General features: G+C 35.8%; 2 protein-coding genes across 2 annotated transcripts; one reads left to right on the plus strand and one right to left on the minus strand.

Moving 5' to 3' along the window:
• Window positions 1-1,144: 1,144 nt before the first annotated feature.
• On the plus strand, window positions 1,145-7,208 carry LOC126809892 (superoxide dismutase [Mn], mitochondrial). The gene is made up of 4 exons (XM_050534759.1): window positions 1,145-1,358; window positions 2,012-2,211; window positions 3,970-4,266; window positions 4,989-7,208. The coding sequence occupies exons 1-4, from the start codon at window positions 1,327-1,329 to the stop codon at window positions 5,138-5,140; spliced, it is 681 nt and encodes a 226-aa protein (XP_050390716.1). The 5' UTR covers window positions 1,145-1,326; the 3' UTR covers window positions 5,141-7,208.
• A 1,901-nt stretch (window positions 7,209-9,109) lies between these two features.
• On the minus strand, window positions 9,110-15,848 carry LOC126809887 (uncharacterized). The gene is made up of 4 exons (XM_050534753.2): window positions 15,723-15,848; window positions 14,447-14,509; window positions 13,778-13,945; window positions 9,110-12,948 (listed from the first exon to the last, which is right to left on the minus strand). Exons 2-4 carry the CDS (start codon window positions 14,499-14,501, stop codon window positions 12,167-12,169), a joined length of 1,005 nt encoding a protein of 334 aa, XP_050390710.1. The 5' UTR covers window positions 14,502-14,509; window positions 15,723-15,848; the 3' UTR covers window positions 9,110-12,166.
• Window positions 15,849-17,734: the final 1,886 nt, after the last annotated feature.

The following is a 17,734-nucleotide window of genomic DNA, read 5'->3' on the forward strand; positions in this document are numbered from 1 at the left end:
GGGCGGGGGAGGTGGGCAAACGCGTCTTCCTGCTATTCCAGCCTTTGAAAACAGCAACTTTAAAGTGGTCTAATATAGCCTAACGTAAGTGGCTGATTCTTCGAATTCCAATCAAAATATCAATCGTATATACAGTCCACGGAGATAGTCCCGTCGGGAGAGAATATTGAAAATTAAACTGCATCAAACGCGTTTTCATGCTATTCAGACCGTGAAAACAGCAACTTCTATGTGATCCAATATATTAGCCCACCTTAGGTGACTTACCTGAATCCCAAATCCTAAATAAGCAATCAATCGTCACGGGGTAATGGGACCTCGCGCTCCCTGGGAATATTTTGAAAAATTTAACCACCGCAAATGCGTTTTTCAGCTAATCCAGCCAGTGAATTAAGCAACATCAAAGTTTCCAATCGGTTTGCAACCGAAATCCCACTCTATGCCGACCTGAATTCCAAACATCCAATCCGACTGTTGAAACTGCATTCACAAATAATAATCGATTCCCGAAAAACGTCGCTCAAAAGTGGCTAAAGACAAAATGCTTTAATCTATAGTCAATTCAGGGCCCTGTTTCTCGAAATCTTAACTAAAGACAAAATCCAAATTTTAGTTGATACTTTAATTTTGATTGGCTAAGCACTAAAATCAAACTAATTATATCCAATCAAATTACTAAAATTGGATTTTTATCTTAGTTAAAATTTGGTGAAACAGCCCCCAGTACAAATTTGTGGTATTCATTTAAATGAAAAGTAAAATGAGTGTTTTATTATATTTCGGGCACTTTTATTTTTCCAACTAGATGAAATAATAATTTTTGTTTTCATTTTACACGTCTGCCCGAAAAGTCAGATTGCCCGAAAGTTAGGAATAGCCTATAGACTTGTAACATCAAACAATAAGGATAACGTGGACAGGACCATGGATCTTATAAAGGAATGTGGACACCGCACCTGGAAATTTTATCGTTTTTTATTATCAATTATTAAAAGTCCACCCTCTTCATCCCCATCAAATATAATAAATGGATAAAATTTCTTTATTTGAATTTAAAGAAAATAATTCTTGCCAACGTTCCTAATTCCTCATCTAATCCGTAAAAAAATATTTCTCTAACGGTAAACTCCCCCGTTTGTTTGTATATGAGAATTTCACAAAAAGTCACAAACATTAATTCACAGCTGTTCTGGAGACTAAAGTTTTGGCCTGCAACATCGATAAAGTCATTGCAATATTTGTTTTCATGCGAAGAAATTAGGAAAAACCGAACTACGTTTCTGCTGTGGTGACCTTGACCTTTTCAGTTTACAAGAAGAAATCGACATGTTGTCTGCTAGCTGCATCACCTTGGCAAGGTATAATTGCATAAGATAACACTTTCATGACTTTTATCGAAGTTTAAAATGTTTAAAGTTTTTAACTCCAACTTTGTGTTTAACTATCAGTTTTTATTTGAAGCTGTCTCTGCTATTGAAACTAATATTTTTGATAGGAATGGTTTCAATTATCACATGCATGCAGAATTGTTTCATTTGCAACCATGATGATATCAGTCTGACAATAAAATGACATTTAACATTATTCAGTTTTACCCGGAAGCAAGTGCTACATTATTTCTGATTTATTTTTGGCCCAGTAATTTGGTCTGTCGTTTTTGGCTTCATTGCATCATGATTTTTTGTGTGCCTTTAACTATAAGACAAGTAAACACAGAGAGTCTAAGATTAAGAAGACCCTGTTTACTGATATCCCGAGATATCCGCTACAGATCTCAAGTCCTGGCCACAGAGGTTGAAAAGGTGCTAATAGAAGCTAACTATTTAGGATTAGGGTTTAAAACTTTCTGTCCGAAACATCGGTGTTTATTCAAAACATCGTTGGCCTACACATTCTAACTTAATCATTTTAATTTTAGACATGTTTTTTTTTAAGACCAGGCATCTTAAGTTTTAGCATGTGTCTGCCTTGGTTCCAGTCAGGCATTTTTATCTTTTTATCTCTCTTTCAGATGTGTTCCCAAATCTGGATTAATGGGGACAATGGCTGCTCGTTTAACACACTCGCTTCCAGACCTGCCATACGATTACAATGCCCTTGAGCCATATATTTCGGCAGACATCATGAAATTACATCATGACAAACATCATAAAACGTACGTCACAAATCTAAACATAGCAGAAGAGAAATTATCTGAAGCTGTTGCCAAAAGTGAGTACGAAATGAACCAGACTGGCCTCCAGTCACAAGCTTGGAAATAAGACACCTGTCCGGTACAAATTCAGGGTTTTGATCGGCACAATTGCTCTAGTGTCTGACATTTTGTCTCTGCACCATGATTTGTTTTATTTCTGAGTTTTTATTATTATTATTAATAAATGTCTGTCACAAAGCTCAAAATGGCCGATGCTTGTAGTGCTTGACATGTCATGTACAATAATTATAACCGTTATTTCCAGGCCTGTAGTCAATGGAAATACTAGTTATCTCATGAACTGACTGTTCAACTAATCCTCTCCTTGTATGTCGTCTTTATTAACTTGGTGCAGAATAATACAAAATGAAATGAATTATGAAATGGGGTTTAACATTCTACTGTTCTGCTCCTACTGGGCTAATGAAGACAGGCATATGTCATAAAGTGTGCTATGAGGGAAATTTTGCCTGGGCAGTGGCACTATGGTCTACTCTTATATCGAATTCCAACTGCCAAGGAGATCTTTTACGTACATGCCAATGTATACAGTCCTTGGTTAGCGCGCGCTGTATCATCTTACGGTCTGTCATTGAGTCAACTGGCGGGGTTTCGATTCCCCAGTTGTACGTGACAAGGAGTAGGGTCGTCTGTCCAACCTCGTGGGTTTTCTCCGGGTCCTCCGGGTCCCACTGCTAAAGACCCCTACGCGCAAGCGAATTATTGAAATAAAATTGAACCATGTGTTAGTCCCGAAATGACCTAGTTTGTGTCAAGTGGACGTTAAACCCCATTTCTCTCTCTCTCACTTAGCCACCGTGGCTCTGCAGAATAATACAGTTGGACATTAATCCCCACTATACCTCCCATGCTACTACATAAGCCAGGTGCAGAAAGGTACAGTAGAACTAAAATCCACATGGTGCTAGCACCACAAGCAAATAGGAGTACTTGACAAGTCTGCAACAAGCTGATTAAAATAAAGATCTATATTTCATTTCATTTTTTTTTTTAACACTTTTGATGGCCTTCACTGCATAAAGATCTGACCAGTTGTAGTGGCAGTTCGCGTCAGGGGTCTTACAAGCAGCTTTAGACCGTTTGACGTTTGACGTCAGACATTTGATTGACCATTCAGCGTTGATGTTTCTAATAGGATACCCACACTTCCGTGCATTGCACGGCAAGAACTCGCTGCAATGAACCGTTTCATTGGCTAATCCCTCACATCACCCAGAATGCTGCTTCTATGACAAATTTTCTAGATCCTAGTGTAGTATTAAAGAAATGAAATGAAATGAAATGGGGTTTAACGTCCTATACTGTTCTGCTCCTAACCTGGGCTAATGAAGCCGGGCATACGCCATACAGTGTGCTATGCGGGAAATTTTGCCAGGGCAGCGGCGCTACAGCCTACTCTTATATCAAATTCCAACTGCCAAGGGATCTTTTACGTGCACACCAATGTGTACACGGGACCTCGTTTTTTCGTCCCATCCGAACGACTAGACAGCTGTCCTTGTCAGGCCCTCGATCCTGTATCACTGACAAGGGGAAACCACGCCGGAAAATCTGGATGAACTTTCTCGGCAAATGCAGGGATCGAACACCCGACCTCCAGGCTAGCGAGCCAGCGTCTTACCCACTTAGCCACCGTAATCTCCGTAGTATTAAAGACAAGTAAAACAAATTTTGAACTATATAAAAAACTAAACGAAATAGGATCTATGTTATAATCTGATTAATTCTGCAATAATTTATTTTCTATTGTACAGATGATGTGAATACATTCATTAGTCTTCAGCCAGCATTAAAATTCAACGGTGGAGGTCATATAAACCATTCGATCTTCTGGGAAGTTCTTAGTCCAAATGGTGGTGGAGAGCCATCAGGCGATTTAATGGATATAATTAAAAGGGATTTTGGATCTTTTGATGATATGAAGAAAGAGTTATCGGGGGCTGCTGTGGGAATTCAAGGATCAGGTTGGAGCTGGTTAGGATTTAATCCTGTTAGCGGAAGGTTACGTGTTTCGGTTTGTGCTAATCAAGATCCACTTGAAGCTACTACAGGTAAGGAAATTTTGAATTGTGCCGAATTTTGAAGATTTTTGAGCTGACTTAATCAGAGTGAGAGAGAGAAAGAGAGAAATGGGGTTTCCCCAGGTCCATGAGTTTCCTCCCACTGCTAAAGACCCCTACATGTAAGCAATTATTGAAATTAAACTGAACCATATGTTAGTCCCGAAATTACCAAATTTATGTCGAGTGGAAGTTAAACCCCATTTCTTTCTCTCTCTTGTTAATGCAGGGTGAGAATTTGGCCTGGAGATTATGTTTTACTGGATGCACAGTAATAATAAGGGTTAATATGGCACAGTTAAAAAAGTTCAGGGTTGCAATGGGCGAGTCGCCTGTCCAACCTCATGGGTTTTCTCCGGGTCTTCCGGTTTCCTCCCACTGCTAAAGACTCCTACGCGCAAGCGATTTATTGAAATAAAATTAAAAACCATATGTTAGTCCCGAAATGACCTAGTTTGTGTCGAGTGGACGTTAAACCCCATTTCTCTCTCTCTCTCTCTCTCTGCAATGGGTGAATGGCACAGATAAAAAACCTTTGCACAGGTAATTAATTATAAAAAAAATGCTAGGGTTGTGATGGTTAGGGTTATTATGGCTATTATTACCTGTGCTATTTGTTACATATGCCATAATTTCTGGTACCCAAATTTGTTTTACAGTATTGTCTACAGACATCTTACAATAATTTCTGTTGAATATTGTTCTCTTTTCAGGTTTAATTCCCTTATTTGGTATTGATGTTTGGGAGCATGCCTATTATCTACAGTATAAGAATGTCCGACCAGACTATGTTCAAGCTATTTTTAACATTGCTAATTGGAAGAATGTTGCAGACAGACTTGCAGAGGCAAAAATAGCCTCATGAGAGTTTTTTTTTAAAAATGGACAAGAGTAACATTTGGGTAATAAAAACCATCTAATTGGTTCATTAATAAATTTAATAAATAATTTCATTAGGTTGGCCTGAATTAAAACACATTAAATTTGCTCTATGGAGGATAAATTTTGTGAAAAAGTATATGGTGTGATTGCAATATATATTAAACCTTTGTGCAGATTGAGCTTTCCATACATTGTCATTAGGAATTTGTGTCCACTAATCCTAATTCATAAATAATATTTACATGGCAAGTTACCAAAGATATGTTGATTTTTTTGCCCAAATGATATATATGTTCCACTTCTAGTATAACAAGTGCTTAACAGAGTTTTGTAATCTAAACCATGTTTATTAAATAATGGAAAATATACAAATTATATAATGTCTCATATTTCATGATCTTGTTAATTACCTAGGTATTATATAAAAAAATTAATCTAATTTGATAAAGAATCTGATTTTTAGATTGATTGTTTAGGTTAGAAATACTTATTTAGGGTTTTGTTTTTGTTTTAGTATGTTTGATAATGCTTGTGTGAAGGTGTGGCTGGGGGTGGATTTAAAATAAAATACTGATTTGCAAACATAACTTGAAAAGATCTTTAATTTGGTGTTACAATAAAAAGTTATTATCTATATCACTGTTTAGTTGTAACAAGAAGAATGTGCACACACAACTTGAAAAGATCTTCGAGTTGATGAAATAATAAAATGTTATTATCTATATCACTGTTTAGCTGTAACAAGAAAAATGTGCAAACACAATTTGCAAAGATCTTCGAGTTATTGAAATATGGAAATTTATTTCTTTATATCTTTGAACTTAGTTTTAAATTGAAATTATGATGTCTTTAAAGATCACCGGAAAAGCTTCATAATTGTTTTAAATAATGCAAGTAATTATGTCAACATATCCTTTTATAAGTATAACACAAAACCGAATGTCAATATTACCTGCAACAGGTAAATTTCATGTTAGCAATTTCCGCTGTTCTGCGAAAGTAGTCATAAATTTCCGCCAATAAACAATCTGTGACGTCATTTTAGTCCTTCTGCTCATAGAAATATAGACTAGAATATGAGCAGGACTAAAATGACGTCATAGGTTGTTTATGGACGGAAAGTTACAACTACCCACAGAGAAAGTCAGAAATTACTAACGCTGTAATTTACCTGTTGTAGGTAATAGTGACATTCGGGTTTGTGTTATACTTATGGAAAGGATATGTTGACATAATTACTTGCATTATTTAAAAAAAAAAATGAAGCTTTTTCGGTGACCTTTTAAAGGAATTTAGTGAAGCATTATCTATATAATACAGACAACCAAGTTTATTAATTTCAATGTGTCAATGAGGGTACTATTCAAGCATTTATAAAATTATGATGTAATTGTGTACAAAACCAAAAAGTTATTATTATCATTATCCCTGTTGTAACAAAAATCTTGAAAGTTTTAGAATGAAGTTGGATGTCAGTATTGCCAGTAATTTTGGTGAAGAGGTACTTAGAGTAATTAATTCACTTGTTTTCTTTTTCTTGTTATTATGAAGAGTGAGGGTTAGATTGTCACATGGTCTGTGCTTTTGATCACAAGGTTTGTCATTGAGTCCTGTGGTTTTTCCCTGAATCATCTGGTTTCCTTACAGTGTTAAAGACCCCTACGAACAAGCCAATTATTGAAATAAAATTGTACCATATGTTGGTCCTGAAATGACCTAGTTTGTGTCAGTGGATGTTAAAACTCTCTCTTTCTCTCTCTAATAATAACAGAGGGAGAGGGTTTAACATCCACTCGACACAAACTAGGTCATTTCGGGACTAACAAATGGTTCAATTTTATTTCACAAATTGTCTTGCACATAGGGGTCTTTAGCAGTGGGAGGAAGCCGGAGGAAATCGGAGAAAACCCACGAGGTTGGATAGGTGACCGTACTCCTTGTCACATTCAAGCGGGGAATTGTTATTATGAAGATAGATTTACAGGCAATATGACAGGTTTATATAAATGGAATTAAGTTTTAATCCAGAAAAATAAAAACTTTGATAATTATTGTTGTTGTGTAGATTTGATCATATTACCAGAACTGGGGAACTCAAGTCCGACTTAAGTTACATCAATGACCCAACTTGCGGCTCGACCTGAAATATTTATTGCGACTCAATTCGGATTCAGCAGAAGAATCGAAAGACCCTAGGACTCGAATCATGATGAGCGGGCATAACTCTAACTCATCTCATTTCATTCGGTAAACCTCGACAGATTCTATGCATCTAATCTCGGCTGTATGACGAATTCCGCCATATTTGAACTATTTTAAAGTTCCCGGATGAAAAATGGCTGCGCCCATGGAGATTTCTGTGGAGAGTGTATTATATCAACAAACGTCAAGTTTGGCATTGGGTTTGGGGAATTACCAGGGAATTATATCAAACCAGCAGCCTTGAGACAATATCTCTGCTCGTTTAGTTATATACTCGACAAAAGACACCATTTTGGGACTTTTTTGTAAAAGCGGCACGTTTTCCTGTTAAAGTAAACTGGTAGCCGCATCGCTAATGTATGGGCGTAGGTACATATCAATTACTATCATACAGCCGAGGTTAAATGTAGGGTACTGGAATCTGCCGAGGTTTGCCGAGTGATCTCATTTGACATGAATTGCTGATTCAGTACTTAAACATGCATTATGCAAGAGCTAAATCTGCCTATTGCAGGTCTTTCTTTAGGACCGAGACTTAGCTTCGATCAACCAGTACGGTGGTTGAAATTATTGCACACGTCTGTCAAACTTTTAAAGGCTAATATCTTCGCTTGCAATAGAGTAATTTGAAGGAAATTTTCAAATTATTCATTTTACATTATCTACTTTCGAACTATTATAGCAAAAATGGCTAGTTCTTTATCTAAATCTTACATAATGTATCTTTAAGTCAGTGACTTTGAACTGACTCTGATTCGAGGTCCTGCGATTTTTTCCATTCTCTGCATATTCCTCCATTACTATACCTCCTGAGATGAGAGATTTATTTATTATTTCATTGGTCAAATGCAAATAATTGTCTAATGGGAAAGAGTATAAACAATATATTTCCTTATTTGGAAGCTGCGTCCAATTTATTTTTTGGGTTAATCACCGGGAATGGAATTTACTGTTCTACTCCGATTGGGCTAATGAAGACGGGCATATGCCATACAGTGTGCTATGAGGGAAATTTTGCCCAGGCAGCTGCACTATGGCCTTATATCGCATTCCAACTGCCAAGGGATCTTTCACATGCACACCCACGTATACACAGGACCTGTTTTTCGTCCAATCCAAACGACTCAACATCTTTTCTTGTCGGGCCCTACGCCTCCCACAAGGGGAAACCACGTCGGAAAATCCTGATGACAGTGGACATACTAGGCGCTAGTGTGTCCCCCGCTTTACGTTGCCACTGCGGCTTCCGGTTAACATGCGAATCAGACATATTATCATACAAAAGGTTGGAAACGACCGAATTCCTTGTCACATAGAAGCTTGAGATTGAAACCACCCCACTCAACTCATTGACAGACCTTATAACCTAAAGCGGGGGGATGGATGGCTGAATCATCAATGGTTAGCATGCGCTGTATCATAAAGTCTGTCATTGAGTCGACTGGCGTGGTTTCGAATCCCCGGTTGTACGTGAGAAGGAGTAGGGTCGCCTGTCCAACCTCGTGGGTTTTCTCCGGGTCCTCCGGTTTCCTCCCACAGCTAAAGACCCCTATGCGCAAGCGAATTATTGAAATAAAATTAAACCATGTTAGTCCCGAAATGACCTAGTTTTTGTTGAGTGGACGTTAAACCCCATTTCTCTCTCTCTCTCTATAACCTAAAGCAAACTGTTAGACCACTAGGATGGGGTACACAAGGACACGTTAATGATCAAATTTACTTTGAAAGTTCATAATTCTATACATTCTCTCAGTTTACAAACTTTATTATAACAGAAGAATCAATGTCTTGAGGATGGAAGATATTTATATATCACATATATAAAAACAAACAATTAACACCTCAACGAAATATTGAATTGTCCTTTTCAATATAAAGTATTGGTATTTCATTTTAAAAACCAGATATATAAAAACAAACAATTAACACCTCAACAAAATATTGAATTGTCATTTTCAATATAAAGTATTGGTATTTCATTTTGAAAACCAGATAAAGCTTGGACCGTATTCATGAAAACTCAAGGGGTATATATTATTCCACAATGTACCTTTTCTTCTCTCAATATTCATTCAGTTCTTCCTCACATCCCATACTAAACTTAGGGGATGTTAAACCCAATTTCTCTCTCTCTCTCTCTCATTGGCCAGAAGCTATAATTTGTAGTGAGATAAAAATCTTAGCCAATCCATATGCTACATCCTTTAGGGGTTTAGTCCACTCAAAACAAACTAGGTCATTTTGGGACTAACATGGTTCAATTTTATTTCATTAATTTGATTTCGCAGCGGACAGAGGACATGGAGAAAACCCATGAGGTTGGACAGGTGACCCTAATTATTACATACAAGCGGGCAATTGAAACCACGCCGACTTAATTACAGACCTTATGATGCAACCTGTATGCATTAACCAAATGGCCATCCAACCTCCCTGGGACAAAAAGAGAAATAAGGCCAGTATTCTAGAACAAACAGCAGAAAGATGTATATATATATATATAGAAGGAGAAATGGGGTTAATCATCCACTTGCCACAAACTAGGTCATTTTGGGACTTAACATATGGTTGGACAGTCCACCATACTCCTTGTGAGCTCAAAACGTGGTAATTTTGGGACTAACATATGGTTGGACAGGCCACCTTACTCCTTGTGAGCTCAAAACATGGCCACTTGACTCAATGACAGACTTTATGATCTCAAGTGCACATATTAAATCATTCAGTGGTCAGCCTCTTATCTGGTTTTCATATTTCAAGATAAAACAGAGGCCTGTTTCACAAAATTTTAACTAAAATAAAATTCAAATTTTAGTAATTTGATTGGATAATATTAGATTGATTTTTGTGATTAGCCAATCAAAATTGAAGTGTCTACTAAAATTTCGATTGTATCTTAGTTTAAGTTTTCGTGAAACAGGCTCCAGGACTATAGGATCAAACAACCTGATTTTAAATACACATTTAATGATTAAAATAGAACAAAAATGAAAATAATATCCACTTGTCAGTGAGACTAGATAAATATAAACCATGAATTGTAAAATAAAACTGAAAACACATCCTTTGCATAAAAAACAACATATTTTTAACAAGTCAACAAAATTTATACAGAGAGATTCACAAGTCATATCAATTGTTTGTTGTCAATATTTTTTGAATGCTGAAATTTGGATAAAACAGACAATTTCACTTGAGTATTCATGCTGACGAGTTCACATATAAGAACGGAACTAGTACTGTAGCAGTTTCATGAGGCAAATCTGGAACGGCTGTCTGCCATTTATCGATTTCTTATTTTATTATGACAAACTTTAGTCATTCAAACTAACAGGATTTCTACCAAGTTCAAAACAAACTATAGAGAATGTTCAGCCATTTGTTGATGGAAGTTCTTCAAATATTATTTTATTCCTTCGATGGCATTTGCAGTCATTGTTTTTTAAGGTGAGTGATAGCACTTGAGCACCTGCAGCACACTTGTATGTCAACTGAGGGGAGTTTTTTTTCCCTCTTCTTAAAAATGAAAATTGCTCTTCTTTACAAAGTCATAGGTGGTTTATTATCATTTATGAAACCAGGAATGACCCCATTACATGCAGTTATTGATCTTCAGAACAATTTCCCATCCACACAACTAATCACTCTCCTTAATATCAGATCACTCTCCTTCATTTCTAAATCACTCTCCTTTAATGTCTAAATCACTCTTCTTATCGAAACTGGGAGAGATTTTTTTGGCGTGCGATTTTTTCAATTTGTTGATTAAGGGGAGCTTTTTTTCAGTTCTCCTCTAAAATACAAACGACGACGACTGCATTTGGTAAAGCAACCTTGCACCTGAAGTTTTTAACTGCTTGGGCAGTAGAAATGGTAAATAAATGTTATATGGAATGAACATGAAACACCGTTGTTGTTGAAATGTCAGGCTATATGTGTAATAAACCAGGGATGGCATTCTATTTATAATCTGCTCTATCGCCAAATGCCAGTCAAATATTATAGCAAAAACAAAGAAATAAAACGACACTTGCACTGTAATGACAATAAATCGAGATGGAAGCACATATCGGTATTTCTTATTGTATTATATTTCTACATTAGTTCAAACTCTTTATCAACAATGGGTCAGAGTATATTAACCAGTTTAAGACATCTATTTTTACGTCCAAACACTCTTGGGAATAAATTTAGACGTCAATTATATTACTGAGTTTAAAAAATCTATGTTTTTAACCGAGTCACCGACACTCCAATAAATTATATTACTGAGTTCAAAACATCTATGTTTATAGCCGATACTCCAATGAAATATTTTATCGAGTTCAAGGCAATTATGTTTATAACCGACACTCCAATAAATTATATTACCGAGTTCAAAGCAACTATGTTTATAACCGACTCTCCAGTAAATTATATTACCAAGTTCAAAGCAACTATGTTTATAACCGACACTCCATTAAATTATATTATCGAGTTCAAGGCATCTATGTTTATAACCGACACTCCAATAAATTATATTACGGAGTTCAAGACATGTATGTTTATAACTGACACTCAATAAATTATATTACCAAGTTCAAGGCATCTATGTTTATAACCAGCATTCCAATAAATTATATTACCGAGTTCAAGGCATCTTTGTTTATAACTGACACTACAATGAATAATATTATCGAGTTCAAGGGATCTATGTTTATAACCCACACTTCAATATTACCAAGTTCAAAGCATCTATGTTTATAACCGTCACTCCAATATAACCGAGTTCAAAGCATCTATGCTTACAACCGACACTCCAATGAATTTAAACATCAATTATATTACTGAGTTTAAGGCATCTATGTTTATGTCCGACACTCCAGTGATATTTCTGACATGCCCTATCACAATATCTCGTTAGTTTGCAATTTCCACAATACCTGTATTGTCCATGTTTCACTAATTTACGACAGTGTGGTGATGAGCAGAAAAAATTATTGTCTGGCATTTCGTTGTATAATCGTATTCGAGCGCTATCCTCGATAAATCGGTTGAAATGATTACGAGCTTTTCCTTTGATATACTCATCGATCTCCATTAACTCTTCTACAATCATATCATCATCAATATAATCGTCATCTTTTTTAAGAATCATCAAAACTCGTGATTTTTTAACGGCACAACGTGCCTGTCGATTACCATACTCAACCATCAACCTTAAAATCTTGGCCATGTAAAGTGCCTCAACTTCATCGATGCCACAATAAGTCACTGTTGCTGCGTGTTCTAAATGTTTGTTCATTATGGTTAAAATTCCGAGCTTGAGATACAAATCGACGAGAAGCTTTGTTCCCACTAATAAAAGACGCAACAGAGTTTCGTATGTTTTTGAGACGAGACTTGTCGTATATGTTTGTTGCAGACATTTAAATAAATGAGGTATGATAGAATCGCGTCTGTATAACACTCGTTTGATAACTCCGGCACTAATCATAACCGCCACTAGAACGCCCATATAAATATTCAATTGACTGTACATATGATCATCACAATATTCCAGGAAGCTTAGTCGTATTACATAAAGAATCTCTTCAATACCAACTTCACCTGAAACAAATAAAATGAAATGGGGTTTACTGTTTTGCTCCTACTGGGCTAATTAAGATGGGCATATACCATGCAAGGTGCTACAAGGTATGTGGGAAATTTGCCCCATCCGAATGACTAGACAGCTGTTTTTCTTGTTAGGCCTTCCATCGTGCACCACTGACAAGGGGAAACCGCGTCGGAAAATCATGATGAACTGTAGTGCTATGGCCTTGTTTAATTTTAATTTCCAACTCTCAGGGGATCTTTAATGTGAAATGAAATGGGGTTAACAGAAACATGTTTATCATCCTACTTTTCTACACCAACTGAGCTAATGAAGACGGGCGTACACCATGCACTGTGATAGAAGGAAGACTTTTGCCCAGGCAGCGGCGCTACAGCCTATAAAAATTCAAACTGTCATGTTTTCTTTTTACGTGCACGACAATGTATACATTTGAGTATGGGACCCCAGTTTTCTGTCCCATTCGAAAGACTAGACAGCTGAATCTTTAATGTGTTGCCAATGGTAGACATGAGATTTCAGTTTTGAGCACTATCTTAACAACTATTCATTTTTGTCAGTTCAGCAGTCGTTTAGAACTAGGCAAATTGTGTAGCTGTATACTACACAAGACTAGCTCTATACATGCATACAACAGTCAATAATTTTATTTTTCTAGGTTAGTTAAAATTAAGTTTGGATTTGCTTTAGATGACCTAATTAACCTCAAGTGAACATATCTTTAAACCTTGAGGGATTCACTGAATAACTTGGGGTGAACTTATCTTTAAACATTGATGGATTCACTGAATAACCTTGAATGAACGTATTTTTAAACCTCACCTAAACATTGAATAACTTTTGAGTAATTCAATCTGTGTTTTTTTTCTGTATGAAACTTCATCTTGTTTAGCTTTTCAAAAATGTCTTCAATTTCGATCAAATCTTCAAATTCTATCTTGAGAACAATTTCAGATACATAATCTTCTATTGACTTCTGTTTAGAAAGGCCTAAAAATAAAAATTTAAATATGAATTTAAAAACAAATCTTATGGGTACTTTTAAGTATTGTGATGGCAATTCAGATATCGATTTGGCCGCCGGTGACATGTTGGCGTTGCCATATATCAAACAAATGCTTGGTGTTCTGAAATTGTAAATCAATCGCTATGCATTAGGCAGCAAGAAATCTCTCATGGAGCAACTTCCTGGTATGAGCAACACGTACCTGCACCAGCAAAAATATGATGTTATCAAAACATGGTAAAATATTATTTCAATAATTCGCTTGTGTGTATGGGGCTTTTGTTGTGAGTTGGGGGGGGGGGGGGTGCACAATTACAGACCTTATGATCTAAAGGGCATATGTTAGACCATTCGGCCACCCACCCTCATGAATAGGTAAGTAGTCATTGCAGAGTAGCCAACAAATTATTTGTAAGCGTACAAACATCGCTGTTATATATGACTTATTTACTGTATTATTTATATCTATGACTTATTAACTTTACCTGTATTGGATTTTTTATGGATACAGTCAGATGTACATTTTAATTTGGGTGGCATCTTTAAATCTAATTAATAGAAAAAAAAAATGGTCAAGTCAATGGATGCATTTATTTATATTAATCTGTCACATTCTGTGCTCAACTATACCAATTTGGACAAAAGGATGTATAAACTGATTTTACATTCAGATCGTTTCTGTTGTTACTGTAATTTCTAATCAATTATGTTTGGCGAAATACGCCAGAAGTCTCAATCGAATGTCAATCTCTAGTGTCTGGTTATTCCAGTCTACACCGATTGTATTTTATTGCGCTTGATCACAGGTAAGAATATGACGTCACTGTTTGACATGACTTGTGGAATGTGTCTAGCCTTGTTCTTCGAGTCCCTTGTTACAAATGGCGCTGAAACGCATTATGATGGTACACGAATAATGGTGCAATGGAAATATGTGTTTATTTTGTTTTAAATATTGGATATCAGAAGCCCATCTTTTCCCCGGTAAGATCACAACATCAATGTTGATTTAAAGATGGGTTCCCGCGTACAAACTAGGTGATTTAATGATATATATGGACTAAAAACATATTCAAACTAATTAATTTGTCAGAACTTTGTTTCAAATACTTCTCAAACATTGTGATTGCGAACGAAATGTCCTGCTATAAAAATTTGATCAAACCAGGTCATGTTTATGTCATGTGATTTACCTAGCTCTCTTGGAAGTCAAAAGGAGAATTCATTCAATACATAAGACGATGTTGTCTTTAATCGCTTACTATTTATTACAAATATCGAATCCTTATTAAATTCTCGGATTATCCACTACCCGCATCTTTTTCCGTCCTTTTTATCTCAGAATGTGTTGTACATCTAACTCTTCATAAAGTTTATCACCTTTTACATCAAGCGCTCAATGTTCGCATGTGACCTTTGACATAATGCTTAAATTTTATACGTACTCCGACTTTTATTTTTGAGACTCTGTTAAGTCTGTTGAAATCGGGATAGTCCCTTTATTGGCTTTAACTTTAATGAATTTTATTTGGTCTATTTAGGACAATAGAGGTTTCGGGCATATTTGTAAATATATGTATATTATGGGTCATATTGTTATAAATTTATGTACATGTTTATAATGTATGTTGTCCGATGTTTCGATATAATCTTATTATGGCTACATGGTGAAAATTCTAAGGGAAAAAACGAAAGTAGCAAAGGAGTCTCGACAAGACTATTAGAAAACTATAGACCTAAGTATAGTCTGACTTTCCTAACCTTTTTTATAAGGCCTGTTTTGAAAAATTACTTAAACTTTCAAACTGGGCTGGGTGCTTTTTCACTTACTCAACCAGTTTTATTGTAAAATTCTAAGTCATTTGATCAGAACTCAAGCCATCAAAATTTGGCGCGAAATAAGGCCACAGTTTAACGAAATTGCGGAATATTATAAATCGATCATAAACGACTCCCGCCTTTCAAAACGAATATTATCTATCATAATATTTACTTGTGTTCATGAATGCCCTTATCTTAAAGAATAACATATAGTAAATTTAAATACATTTATGGTAAAAGTCAAAAATGGTTCTGATCTTTTTTCCTATGTTCTTTACGTTCCAAATATTTGCAAGTACCAGTAACCTTTGACCCTCAAGTTTGTAAACACATGTGTGACCTTGATGTTATAAGTGCCTGAAGAGCGAGCTGAACTTAATAACTTGTTTACTTTGAACGACTAATTATATTAAGGGATCAACACTGTCACAGTACCCCCTCACAAATCTGAATTATAATCTCATTTCCATGGGATTAACTACAACTTCCGTGAAAATTGTTATGCAAGGGTTGTAACTGAGAGAAGGGAGACAACTCTATTTAAAAACACCACTGAATTTTACAAAACAAATATAGGATGCCTAAATATTATGAAGAAACTGATGTCACAGAAAAGAAACCTAAATTAGCCTGTTCTGGTCTTCGAGATGATCTCAAAGAATGTTTATTAAACAGTCCATGTGTTAAAAATCATGGGAAAACACCGCTTGAATGTTTGAAATTAAATGATGAAAGCATTCCTGATGAGTGTAAGAAGCTACGGGTTAGTTTCTTTGAGTGTAAAAGATCTCTGTTAGATATGAGACAGAGATTTAGAGGAAGGAAAGGATATTAGTGACAAACATTTTTATTTTTCGATCATTGTATAGTGCAGAAAGAGTGGGTATTAGAAATACTGAATTACAGAATTACAGGGTCAAAATATAATGGTTAACTTTCAGATAGTGATTGGATGGACCCGACCCGGGGAAGGGACCATGGTGATTGACATTTTATTATATAATGGACATCAATTATAAACAAATTCTAATCTTTGTGAAATTTCAAATGTGTGGAAATCGTAAGAAATGGTATGAGATGTTTCAAAATACCTCTTAATTGACCCAGATAAATAAAATAATTAAGGGCTCAACTTAATCAACAATTATTTACATAATTTAAATTTGAACAAAAAGAATTAACAGATATTTTTCTCTACTATGCCAAAATTCATGTTCAACACTAAGACCTGAGTGTAACAAGGCTAGGGTCTGCATAAGGCTGAACAGTTTTGATTAGTCCCTTGTGTACTATTGGCGACTTGATTAATACGGTGCTATACATGTATATGAGTTTTTGACGTCATTTTCGGTCATGTGTAGTACCTGGCCTTACCTACTAACAGAATCAATGTTTTTAAATGAGAATACCCTGGTACCAATAGCATGTGTTGCTTAAAATGGAACTGACAACTATTTTCTATAAGATAAAAGAAACATGAAGTAAGGCCTCCTTCCAGAGCTTAAAATAGACACAGGAAATACGTCACACGTAAAAGCTCCTATATCATGACCATCATGACCACCTACAAAGTTGTCCTATATATCATGTTCCGCTTAGAATACATCTAAAATCAGCCAATTTTATTTCTTACGAACTGTCTTTATGTAGTAACATATAAATGAATGGAAAAAAAAGGAATTTATTTAACTGATGTTATTTTTTTATTCAAAGGATAATACAATATTAATTCAAGATGCGGATTATGTAAGAGCTAAGTCTGTCTATTGCAGGTCTTTATTAATGCATAGTGAGGTTGGATGGCCGAATGGTTAGGGCGTGCATGTTGTATCACAAGGTCTGTCATTGAGTTAACTGGCATGGTTTTGATTTCCTGGTTGTACCGTGACAAGGAGTAGGGTCGCCTGTCCAACCTCGTGGGTTGTATCCTGGTCCTTGTGTTTCATCCCACT

This window comes from Patella vulgata, chromosome 2 (assembly GCF_932274485.2).
Source record: "Patella vulgata chromosome 2, xgPatVulg1.2, whole genome shotgun sequence".
NCBI lineage: Eukaryota > Metazoa > Mollusca > Gastropoda > Patellidae > Patella > Patella vulgata.

Coding starts and splice junctions, on each gene's coding strand:
- LOC126809892 (XM_050534759.1), top strand. CDS start 1,327: ATGTTGTCTGCTAGCTGCATCACCTTGGCAAG. Junction 1,359..2,011: donor AGCTGCATCACCTTGGCAAG/GTATAATTGCAT, acceptor TCTCTCTTTCAG/ATGTGTTCCCAAATCTGGAT. Junction 4,267..4,988: donor TCCACTTGAAGCTACTACAG/GTAAGGAAATTT, acceptor TTCTCTTTTCAG/GTTTAATTCCCTTATTTGGT.
- LOC126809887 (XM_050534753.2), bottom strand. CDS start 14,501: ATGCCACCCAAATTAAAATGTACATCTGACTGTATCCATAAAAAATCC. Junction 13,946..14,446: donor CCATAAAAAATCCAATACAG/GTAAAGTTAATA, acceptor TTTTATTTTTAG/GCCTTTCTAAACAGAAGTCA. Junction 12,949..13,777: donor AAAAGTTATTCAATGTTTAG/GTGAGGTTTAAA, acceptor TATTTGTTTCAG/GTGAAGTTGGTATTGAAGAG.